Source organism: Myxocyprinus asiaticus, chromosome 25 (assembly GCF_019703515.2).
Source record: "Myxocyprinus asiaticus isolate MX2 ecotype Aquarium Trade chromosome 25, UBuf_Myxa_2, whole genome shotgun sequence".
Lineage (NCBI taxonomy): Eukaryota > Metazoa > Chordata > Actinopteri > Cypriniformes > Catostomidae > Myxocyprinus > Myxocyprinus asiaticus.
The window spans coordinates 9,377,100-9,390,094 of NC_059368.1; the positions used below are offsets into that span (position 1 = coordinate 9,377,100).

Here is a 12,995-nt window from a genome sequence, read left to right on the forward strand (position 1 = left end):
AAGAATGAATGAATATAATGCCAATATTAGTTATTTATGTTTAGAACTATGGTTAAAATTAGTAAACTAAGTGGTCAATGATTAAACAAAATTATTTTGTATGAACTATAAGTTTTAGTGTTACAGTCCTTGAAGTCATCCCGAATTAACTGAAGAAATGTAGATGCATTGTCCTTTGATTTTGGCAGATGAAGGCTTTTGTTAGTGGTTAATTCATTTTCTATGTAGTTCATTTTTTAAAGAGAGTGTTGTCCCTCCTTTGACCAAGTTGATATAGGTATCTTTCAGTGAGGAGCACCGTAGTCCAGCTGTAGGCTTATGCCAGGTCATTTTGGTGAACTCCATCCTGAGCCCATGCTTCAGACAGAGGCTCGTGAAGAATCCCATGTCTTTGAGTTTGCATCAGTTTATCCTCTGTAAAGTCCATCTTAGTAGACTGAAGTGAAGTCTGGCTAGCTTATGCTGCAGTTGGGTATAATCCTGAGGTTTAGACAGGGGAAAAAAATAGAATAAATGTATCATAGATGCCATTCACTTTAAAGTAGGGTTAAAGAATAAGAGAAGTGTCCATTCGTTATTAACCATTCTTTAATTTTGTTCTAAGTGGTTACCATTTGGAAAGGTGGTTGCAAAACTTCTGAACCAGAACGGAAAATACCCTTTTTGCTCAGAACGAACCGAAATGAAAAAATGTTTTTAGTCCCTGCTTTGAACACTATGTACTTTAAAATGCAATTTAAAAAACAAAATGTTGTCCCTTTTGTCTTTTCGTAGTTCGACACAGTTTTATAGCCTATTCATCAGGTGCTTTAAGTTAGTTTAGAAAAAACTAGCAGGCTGTAAATAGACTGAAATAGGTGTTTATGAGGAAATAATAGTTGCTATCTTTACCAAAGTTTGCTAGGTTCATGATATCGTGCCTTAATAAAGATGTTTGGCAAAAACACAAACGTCCTAGCTCGTGACTTAAAGTTAGCAAATTCTTCGAGTACATCTGTATATTACTCTTTGTTTTTAGGGTTATATAGTATCTAAATATTTGGTTCTTACTGCATCTGGATGGAAGAACTCAACACAGTTTCCCATTTCTCACCAAGACAAGGCCTTTTTGACTGTTGACACACATACAGTAGCAGCAGTCACAAAAACTGTGGAGGATGTGGTTAGGGGCCGTGTAACCCTCCCCCCCCACCCTCATTTAAGTGCAGGGTTGGGGAGTAACGAAATACATGTAACGTATTTAAAATGCAAAATATAAGTAACTGTATTCCACTACAGTTACAATTTAAATCATTGGTATTTAGAATACAGTTACATTCAAAATGTATTTTGATTACTGAAGAGATTACTTTGCATTTTATTGTCATTTGTTTCATTTAATATTTAGTCCTTTCAGATGGAAAAATGTATACATAAATGATGCGATCCAAAGTGCATTTGAACAGCAGTGAAACACTTTCTTATGATGTGTTACATTCATACGAGCAGACAGAGAAGTAAGTTTGAAGTAAATTTGGAGCAGAAGAAATAGAAATAAACCTTGTGTAAACTGTCAGCTTTCCGCTAGGCTAAAATGCTATTTCTAGCCATTTTACAGATATTTATGTATTTCAGAGAATGTATTTTTAACATGTGTATTTTGTCTTACTGTACTGGCAGAGTTTTTATAGTCAAAACAAGTGAAAAAATCTACCAGTGCTGAAGAAGTAATCCAAAGTATTTAGAATACGTTACTGACCTTGAGTAATCTAACGGAATACATTACAAATGACATTTTACAGCATGTATTCTGTAATCTGTAGTGGAATACGTTTCAAAAGTTACCCTCCCAACCCTGCTTAAGTGTCCTTTATTTTAAAACTTCAAAAGTGGCAACCCTAACTCCAGTACTTGTCCGCATCCGTAGTACTTAACTTATCGAATTGGGCCTCGTTTCCCAATAACAATTGATCTTAGTGGTTAAGAGTGTTTTCTACAAGCGATTTTACAAACGTTACAACGTGTGTTCCCAAAACTGCACTTAACATGAATGTGCTAGGATGCTTTTAAGTGCTACTTAAAAGTTGCTGTCCAGGTGACAGTGCTGAAATGTGACCGTATAGTGCTGCACGTCATTGTAACTTCACTATAATTGTGCGTAACTTTAAAAACATTTTTAATTTACCAAGCTGGAAATATTTAAAGATGTTCAGCCTAATTAACCACATAATTACGTGTTGTTTTGCAACCCTTTTGTGCAGAACGATCTGTTTCTTTTAAACAATCAGTGCTTAATTCATCAGATGTGCATTTGTAATATTTAGTTTACACAAATTTCTCTGTGTGTCGAGATGAAAGCTTCCAGGATCAGTGAAGACATTTGGGACCCTGTGTATTATCCTGCCAAAGACAAGAATTAATTGAATATTACAAGGTTCACCGTGTTATTGCGAAGCGCAAAATAAGGATAGCTGCGCTTTAGGGACATCCACCATTTTAAGGAAGGTCTGCTCATTACTCCCAAAGGTGATAATGCTAATAGCAATGCTACACAAATGTGCTATGCAACACAACGTGTGGTGCGGGTGAGAGCACCCTTGGGTGTCTGAGAGGAAGAGGAGATGAGGATGACAAGCTAATGTATGGATGATTTTCATGCACGGCAGCAAGTCATTGACTTTGTTTGGATCTTGCTGTTTTCCCTCTTGTTGGTGCAGTGGATTTAGAATAGCCAGAGGTGTTGTTTCAGAATAGAGCCACGAATAAAGAGACTTTCACACTGACAGACACGATCTTACACCAATTATCCTTAATAAGCTTGACGATGTGTAAGGTCATGCAAATGCCTTAAACAATGTTCTTTTATCAGAGTAAGGTCATAAATGGTTTTATGTAAAAAATGAAGGCACATCTAGATTTTTGCCATTTACCCCATGGCCATTTTGTGGTGACATCATCGATAGCGACTGCTGGCGATGTGATGTGGGCGTGTCCAGCAACTCGATAAAGTTGATAAAAGTTTAACTTTATGCAAATGAGCAGCGATGCGGAGACTAACTGGGGGTAGTCTCATTTGAGTGTAGAAAAAGATGACGTATTTCATGCCAGTGTGAGCATTTTCATTTTTTTTTTTTTTTTAAGTTTTAATACAGTATTTGTATTCATCTATGTGTCCATATATTTGTATTTATGTTTTATATGATTTGTCTGTGCACACATTAAGGGATATAATAAAACAATTCTTGGAAAGTGTCAGGAAATTTAGCATTTTGGGTGAGTTTGATTCATACTTACCATGCATTGATATTGGTTCATACTGCAGAATGTTAATTTTCAGCAGCAAGACAACTGATTTATCAGTGTGATTTCTTTTACCAAACTGCTTAAGGGCAAACCAAGCAACAACAGAAAAGAGGGCCTTAACACTGAGAAACTTACTCTCGTTCTCGTTATTCATTCTTGAAAAGTAAGATTTAATAAAAATGTAAACGGCACTACATCACAAGACCGCTAAGCGCATAACCCCCCCAGCAACGCTAAATGCACACACCCCCTCCCCGCCAACACTAAGCGCACACAACCTGAGCCCTCTAACCTCCCGCCCCCGATAACAACCTTGAGGGTTCTATTTCCGTATTTTACGTGCCAGTTCTCGCGTGAACCTGCCAACACGCTTGACCTCGACCCTTGTGAATTTTTTGTAAAAAAACATTTTGAATATTGATCTTTTTCTTACACACACAGCATTTCGCTTAAAAAGACATTAATTTGACCACTGGAATTGTATGTATTATTTGTATGATGGCTATATATATATATATATATTGGCACCCATTCATTTGCATTGTATGAACCTACAGAGCTTAAATATTCTTCTAAAAATCTTCATTTGTGTTATGCTGAAGAAAGACAGTCATACACATTTGGGATGGTATGAGGTTGAGTAAATTATAAAAGAAATTACATTTTTGGGGGAACTATTCCTTTAATTTTCAGTGCTCATCCAACCATTGAGAATGCTGCAACTCCGCATGCACATATCGCTACCAAAACCCATCAGCAGCATGCTGCTGTGTTATCTTATGGTAGTCTCTTTCAGCGGTGGTCGGACCAGCCAGCTGGCACCATCTGTGAGGAACCAGAGCCGAGGGGTGTCATTCCCAGTGAGAGGATTACTAAGTGTCTCATCACTGACCATTGTGCAGAGCTTCCTTACACATGAGCAGCCTTTGTAATGTAGTGCCACAGGTGACAATGTGAGGCCATTAAAAGAGAAGTTCACCCAAAAATGATACAGTAGTTCTCTCAACATTTCCTCACCCTTATGACGTCTCAAACTCTTATGACTTTTTTCCTTGGAACTTAAATGGAGATATTGAATGGAGACATGGTGTTTGTTTGTCCATACAATGCAAGTGAATGGTGACCAAATTTTCAAGCTCCAAAAAGGAAATAAAGGTAGCATAAAGGTAAATCCATAAGACTCCAGTAGTTTAACCCATGTTTACTGAAGCAATCTAATTGGTTTTGGGTGAGAACAGACCACAATATAATTCATTCACTGTAGGCTTTGCCATTGCAGTCTCTAGGCATGATCATGATTTCAAGCTTGATTACACTTCCTAGTGCTTGATGGCGCTAAGAACTTAGGAAGTGTAATCAAGCTTGAAATCATGATCGCCAAGGAGACTGCTAATATTGTAATTTATAGTGAAAAATATGTTATAGTTTTCTGTTCTCACGCAAAATCGTTTGGATCACTTGAAAATACATGGATCAAATCACTATAGTCTTATGGATTACCTTTATGCCTTTATGTCCTTTTTGTTGCTTGAAAATTTGGTCACCATTCACTTGCATTGTATGGACAAACAGACATCATATATTCATTCAAATTAACTAAAATATCTTAAAATATATATTCATTAAAATATCATTGTTATGTGTTTGAGATGACATAAGGGTGAGTAAATAATGAGAGAACTATCATTCTCGGGTGAACTATTACATTAATAGAAGTCTAAAAATCACAAGGGGGTGGCTCTTAATCTCTTAATCCAGCTAGTGCTATTCCTCCCTCCTCTGGTGCACCTAGGTATGATAGGCCACCATCTATTTAGTCATCAGTATGCTATAATGAATCAGGAATAAAATTATACCCATACACACATACATACAAAAATTCTAATTTATGTTTTTTTGCATGTTTGCATTAGCACTTCTATTCCAGGAGTTCTGCAGTAGAGCATATGGCCCTTAAAGTAGATAAGGCTGCTATTGTACAGTATAATTCTGTACATAAAGTCAACATGAAATGGCAGTTGCAACCTATTTTTATTTCACAATGTGATGTCTCTGTAAGTGAAACAGCCTTCCTGTAAAATTCAACTAGAATCAAATGTAGGGCTGGTCTTAAATGTTGCAATATAAAGTTTCATGTTGACTATAAATCAATTTTATTTATTTTATTTAATTTAGTACATTTCTTCATGCTCTATTAAATGTCACTGCTTTCAGTATTCTGTGTTGTACAGTAACATTGAACTGCAAGGGTAGCAGATGTCTCTGATGATTTGGTGTCCCACAAACTGTACCTCTATCAAGAGCTGAACAAAGATCCACAGAGGAGACCTGTTATATTTGTAAGGATGTTACAGGATGTTATCTTCCTTAATACCAGCTAAGGCTTTAACGACTACTGACCCAAAGGCACGAGAGTCATTCATTTAGCATCTCTCAAGTAATCTATTTTGTATATACAGTATCCCCAAATTGTATATGGAAACTTAAGATGCTAAACAATTTATAAGCTTAATTTCATTAGATAAGAAATTATCAAGCCATGTGGCATCTGCAAATAAAAGATGTTGGTCCTTTTCTCAGAACTAAACAACTCATTTTTAGTGTATGTTTGAAGTCAGTTTCCCATAAGAGAGTCTAAGTGTCCAAATATTTTTGGGGCCACTGTGTACTAAAAATTGACTTTAGTAAGATTATATCTGATTTCTTAGTGTTATTAAATAATACTTCAGAAATATATATTAGAAGTGGTCAGTCCCTGTTTAAGGGGCTACATTCAGTAATGTGAAGAATGAAAACGGTGAACAAAATTTTGAAGAAGCAATCTATTTTTTCTTCTCTTCTGGTATCTATATACTCAGATAATGTGATAGAGCAGATGGAAAAATTAAGCTATAAAGATACTGTCTGATTGATGTTACATTTGTTTGGCAAATGGATGTTACATCATGGCAGCATAGAGTTTAAGGGTGCAAACTGTTTCAGCAATTCAAATGGACAGGCAATCTTTTGAGTATTTGAAATGGTCTAGACACACATTCACTGACAAAATGGCCATTATAGTCCATGACAGGTTTATAGAATATCAAATACAGATACAGAATGTCAAATGCATACCAAAATCCATCATCAAATACATTGGGAAACCTGCAAACTATATTAGCATTGATGATGTGCAGGCCCTCTATTGGTCAGATTGACTCTGTAAAGTGCTGAAAAGATCTCATTAGAAAATGTGATGTTTTGATTCTATTAAATGTACCATCATTGATGCGGGGTTAGAAATTGATGGAAAAATGTTACGATAAAAGGTGCACTTAGAAACTTTTTGTTCATCTCATCTTGTACTTACAGTGATATCTAGTGGTGTGGATGCAGCATAATTCAAAATCAATAGTTCCCTTACGATTCAGAACACTTGACATTACATCACTAAGCTGACACTATGGGGAGTGTCCTTCTACACGACCTAGTTGAAACCTTTCTACAATAACACCAGTATTGGCTATGCAGCTGACCGGTATAAAAGCGTTCCCGCAAACACCATTTTCTTCAAGACAGCGATTCATCTCTCATCTAGAAGCCTTCTACTACTTCGCCATCAACATACACGAGTCAGTGGGTGGAATCTTCATGGCAACGAGAAGACTCTCCGCTCCCCTGCAGTGTTCTGGTGAACAATACTCCACCTCGCCGCTTGACGCTTTGCTGGTGAATGGGCCGCTTCAGTATCCTGATTCCCTGCAGTGCTGCGGCAGGAGTTTTGCATCCTTATAAGCTATTGTTGATATTGTGTGTGTGTATATATATATATATATATATATATATATATATATATATATATATATATATATATATATATAAGAGCCACTTATGTGTTCGCGTCTTTTTAAAGATGTCATTCCGTAAGTGTTCCTTATGCGAGGGACACATCCCGCTGTCAGATCAGCATGAGAGCTGCGTTCACTGTCTGGGCCGCGCCCACACAGAGACAGCTCTTATAGAGACAGACTGTCTTAACTGTAAGGGCATGAGTCTCCAGACACTTTGCTCGCGAATTGCCATCATTCTGAGGGACGATTCAGCTGCTCGCGCCCTCCCACCCGCCTCTTCTGTGACTCCCAAGGGATCACACGAGGAGGCACGGCGAGGCCGCGAGTTCGAGCAGGATGAATTTGCGGCGGACCTCGTACCGGCACACACCCCGTGAGCCCCTCAATCTCCTTATACTGCGTCTATGCCGATACAGTATGTGTGTGATAAGCTTTGGCCCTCTGCAGGAGCACAAAACCTCGTCACGTTCGGTGGTTCTGATGCTGGGGATGATGATGTTATGTCTCTTGCTGCATCTGGCGAGTGGTCAATGGGGACATTGCCACCCCTTCCCCCAGAGAGGGCGAGTAGCGCCACTGACAAGGAGATGCTTCATGTCCTTTCAAGGGCTGTCGAAGAGCTCAGTCTCGAGTGGTCTCCTCCAGAGCAACCTTGAAAAATATCGCTTGACGAATGGTTCTTGCATCAAGATGCTGTCAAGCGACTGCGTTCCGCAGATCTGCCCCGCTCTTCCCAGAAGTTCATAACAAACTGACAAAATCCTGGCGTGCGCCCTATTCAGCTAACTCGTTCAGCGATTCCACTCTCCTCACTAAAGTGGACCATGGGGAAGACAAAGGTTATTCTCAACCACCCCCTTGAGAGGAGGTGGTAGCGGCACATCTCTGCCCAGCGAGTAGCAGGGTATGAAAATCACACCCCATTCATCCTTCCGAGCCATGTCGACTGACATCCACACTGACTGGAAAAGCATACTCAGCAGCGGGCCAAGCTGGTTCAGCACTCCACACAATGGCTGTGCTCCAAGTTTTCCAAGCTAAGCTCCTCAAGCAAATGGACGAGCAAGGCTACGATCCAGAGATGTTCAAAGAGCTCCGCACCACTACAGACATAGTGCTGCGAACCATGAAATTCGCTGCACAGGCCATTGGCAAGTAAATGAGCAACCTGGTGGTTTTGGATCATCACATGTAGCTAACCCTCACGGAAATGCTTGACACGGAAAAGGCTGCTGTATTTGAGACTCCGGTGTCTCCAGCTGGCCCTCTGTGGATAGATTTGCTGTGCGCTACATCACGACTCGGCAACACTCACAGGCTATGAGACATTTCATCACAACTGGTTCGCTCCCACTCTGTCTTGGGCCAGTGCCCGGCTAAACTCCCACGCCTGCTGCCTCAGTGCCACCAAATGTTGACGCAAGCCGCCGGTAAAGCCACGCAAGCCGTGGCCCAAACGAAGGCAGCCGCCTTAGCGCAAGACCCGCACCGAGGGGAAAAAGGACTATATCTGCGTATCACGCACCTGAAGCCGGCGCCTTTATAGCAAACATTATTTAATCATAAAATTCCTTAAGGGGCGGGGCATCTAAATCCCCCTCGCCTGGCTACAGTTCCGAATTGGGACCTCTTGGAGCCTCTGGACTATGTTGAAATGTGTGTGCTTTCTCTTTTTTTTTTTTCTCCTCTTTTCTCCCCAATTTGAAATGCCCAATTCTCAATGCGCTCTAAGTCCTCATGGTGGCGTAGTAACTCGCCTCAATCTGGGTGGCGGATGACGAATCTCAGTTGCCTCCGTGTCTGAGACCGTCAATCCACACATTTTATCACAGGGCTTGTTTAGCGCATTACCGTGGAGACGTAGCACGTGTGGAGGCCCACGCTATTCTCCATGGCATCCATGCACAACTCACCACATGCCCCACCGAGAGCGAGAACCACACTTTATAGCCACCATGAGGAGGTTACCCCGTGTGACTCTACCCTCCCTAGCAACCGGGCCAATTTGGTTGCTTAGGAGACCTGGCTGGAGTCACTCAGCACACCCTGGATTTGAACTGGTGACTCCAGGGGTGGAAGTCAGTATCAATACTCGCTGAGCTACCCAGGCCCACCAGAGTGGTCATGATTTTATTCGAATGTTTCAAAATTACAATTAATTTCTTTTGGAGTAAACAATTTTTATTGGGAAAAAATGACTGAGTGCACCTTTAAGCTACAGTGGAGCCATATAATTTGTAATAATATATAAATAAAAAGTTTCAGTCAGGCAGACTGTATAGATTTCATGGAGAAAAGATAAGTACCGTCAATTGTGAGAAAATGTACTTACCCTAAAACTAAAACTTTTACTGCTATTACTGTACAAATATGCAAAACAAATATGTTATGGCTGTTTTTTAACTTATAAGAATATTGATTAGTTATTAGGACATTGCTTGTAGAATCGGGATATTGGCATCCCGGTTTAACCTTGCAGATAAACTGCCCCAGATATTACTGCAAGCCGAAACTGTTTTGGGACTCTTGTATTTATTTTTTTATTTTTATATCTGATAAACAAAGCCATCTGTATTTTATAGGATAAGAAGTATAAAAGGTCTTTTGGTTAAGCTGGCAGTGCAATTTGTTAGTCAAATCTGGTTCCACATTCTCATTGGAATTTTCCCTGAGGGCTACATGTATTCAGATCTAATTCAACAATGCTCAGATTAAAGACCAGTTACAGTTGAAGTCAGAAGTTTACATACACCTTAACCAAATACATTTAAACTCATTTTTTCACAATTCCTGACATTTAATTATAGAAAACATTCCCTGTCATAGGTCAGTTAGGATCACTTCTTTATTTTAAGAATGTGAAATGTCTGAATAATAGTAGAGAGAATGATATATTTCAGCTTTTATTTCTTTCATCACATTCACAATGGGTCAGAAGTTTACATACACTTTGCTAATATTTGGTAGCATTGCCTTTAAATTGTTTAACTTGGGTCAGACTTTTTGGATCGCCTTCCACAAGCTTCTCACAATAATTTGCTGGAATTTTGGTCCATTCCTCCAGACAGAACTGGTGTAACTGAGTCAGGTTTGTAGGCCTCCTTGCTCGCACATGCTTTTTCAGTTCTGCCCACCAAATTTCTATCGGATTTAGGTCAGGGCTTTGTGATGGCCACTCCAATACCTTGACTTTGTTGTCCTTAAGCCATTTTGCCACAAATTTGGAGGTATGCTTGGGGTCATTGTCCATTTGGAAGACCCATTTGTGACCAAGCTTTAACTTCCTGGCTGAAGTCTTGAGATTTTGCTTCAATATATCCACATAATTTTCCTTCCTCATGATGCCATCTATTTTGTGAAGTGCACCAATCCCTCCTGGAGCAAAGCACCCCCACAACATAATGCTGCCACCCCCATGCTTCACGGTTGGGATGGTGTTCTTCGGCTTGCAAGCCTCACCCTTTTTCCTGCAAACATAATTATGGTCATTATGGCCAAACAGTTAAATTTTTGTTTCATCAGACCAGAGGAAATTTTTCCAAAAAGTAAGATCTCTGTCCCCATGTGCACTTGCAAACTGTAGTCTGGCTTTTTTATGGCGGTTTTGGAGCAGTGGCTTCTTCCTTGCTGAGCAGCCTTTCAGGTTATGTCGATATAGGACTCATTTTACTGTGGATATAGATACTTGTCTACCTGTTTCCTGCAGCATCTTCAAAAGGTCCTTTGCTGATGTTCTGGGATTGATTTGCACTTTTTGCACCCAATTACGTTAATCTCTAGGAGACAGAATGCATCTCCTTCCTGAGTGGTATGATGGCTGTGTGGTCCTATGGTGTTTATACTTGTGTACTATTGTTTGTACAGATGAACGTGGTACCTTCAGGTGTTTGGAACTTGCTCCCAAGGATGAACCTGACTTGTGGAGGTCCACAACTTTTTTTCTGAGGTCTTGGCTGATTTCTTTTGATTTTCTCATGATGTCAAGGAAAGAGGCACTGAGTTTGAAGGTAGGCCTTAAAATACATTCACAGGTACACCTCCAATTCAGTACACCTCCTATCAGAAGCTAATTTTCTAATTGTCTAAAGGCTTGACATCATTTTCTGGAATTTCCCAAGCTGCTTAAAGGCACAGTTACCTTATTACATGTAGACTTCTGACCCACTGGAATTGTGATATAGTCAATTAAAAGTGAAACAATCTGTCTGTAAACAATTGTTGGGAAAAATTACTCATGTCATGCACAAAGTAGATGTCCTAAACGACTTGCCAAAACTATAGTTTGCTAATATTAAATCTGTGGAGTGGTAAAAAAAAATTGTTTTAATGACTTCAACCTAAGTGTATATAAACTTCTGATTTCAACTGTAACTGTAGGCCAACCAAGTGTGTCTGCTCACTGAAGGCATTTTCAAGTGTTTTTAAAACTATCTTGGACTGTCAGCATAATGAATGCGATTTGCAATCCTCCTTGACACAGTGTATATCTCAGGAGGAATGCTTGCCAGATTCCTTAAACCCACTCCAGCATCCATTGTGTGGTGGTAGGAATGAGTGAAGGGCCGTTTGTGTGTGAGTTGTAGTGTACCGTGCTAATACTGTGGTATTCTCCAAAATACCATCTTAATACCACGGTAGTCATCATTTCATTCCATGGTATATATCTAAATGATGGTATTGCCATTTGACTAGGGCTGTTCGATTCCAGAAATTTGGGAATCGATTTCGATTCCTGGTTTTGGAATTGATGTGATTACAAGAGTCGATTCCACACTCATTTTATCGATTTCAAAAAAAAAAAAAGGAAGGTAAAGTTAAATCTCATAATAAACAGCTCACTACAGTGTTCTTTGCACTATTTATAATAGCATGGACATGAGTTGTGCGTAGTTGCCGCAGAGAATAGTGTGAGCCTCCACACGTGCTAGGTCTCCGTGGTAACGCGCTCAACAAGCCACGTGTTAAGACAACCTCCGCATCTGAGATTGACTGTCTCAGATGCGGAGGCAACTGAGATTCGTCCTCCGCCACCCAGATTGAGGCGAGTCACTACACCACCACGAGGACTTCGAGCACATTGGAAATTGGGCATGCCAAAATTGGGGAGAAAAGGAGAGAAAAAAAAAAAAAAAAAAAAACAATCCAGGTGGTTGTGGTTTATTTCATACAATATAAAAAAAATATATATTTTATAACGTGTATTTAAAATTTTGAACTTGATTTCATAAAATAATTTTAATGTGAAATGGTGTAAAATGTAGGTTAATATATATATATATATATATATATATATATATATATATATATATATATATATATATATATATATATACCTTTAACAATTGCATGACAATGCCCTAGCAACCACCAACAACACCCTTATACCATGGTGTTTTCCCATGGCAGGACATTGTTTAGCAAACCACAACTCCTATTTTCAGAACATGTAAATATCAAATCATGAATTTGCTATGGTATGTGGCAGCATGAACTGGTTTGATTTTAATTATTCAAAGTGACCCAGCCAGTTAGGATGTTTATTCTATTTTTATTAGCCCTGCAGAAGATAAGAAGATAAGGATACTGAAACTAACTGAATGAAATCTACAAATAGAGTAGCACTGCTTATGAGCTGCTAAAATAATACCCCATTACAAGCCCTATATAACATCAATAAATGAATGAATGCATTGTGTCTCCATGTCTTTCAGATGATGCTATGAAGACCACCAGAGATGACTGATGTGGAACCTGTTGTCTCTGACTTTGCAGCCACGGGCAGGACTGGCCGACGGAATGCATTGCCAGACATTCTAGGTTCCACGGCTGGTCCTGGAGCCGCCGACCTGCCTGATAAACTAGCTGAGCTTTCAGTAGCAGGTA

At 39.4% G+C, this 12,995-nt stretch overlaps 1 protein-coding gene across 3 annotated transcripts in view; it reads left to right on the top strand.

The window, feature by feature from the left end:
• The window catches only part of LOC127416078 (cAMP-dependent protein kinase inhibitor beta-like), a 37,288-nt gene that overhangs the window by 21,344 nt on the left and 2,949 nt on the right, over nt 1-12,995 (top strand). For 2 of the 3 annotated variants that reach the window (XM_051655201.1, XM_051655199.1), the window contains exon 2: nt 12,824-12,992. In XM_051655201.1, coding sequence (XP_051511161.1) covers nt 12,848-12,992 — 145 coding nt within the window. In that variant the 5' untranslated portion in view covers nt 12,824-12,847. Of the gene's footprint in view, nt 1-10,723; nt 11,120-12,823; nt 12,993-12,995 lie in introns of those variants that run through there. The other variant, XM_051655200.1, reaches the window with a different exon arrangement.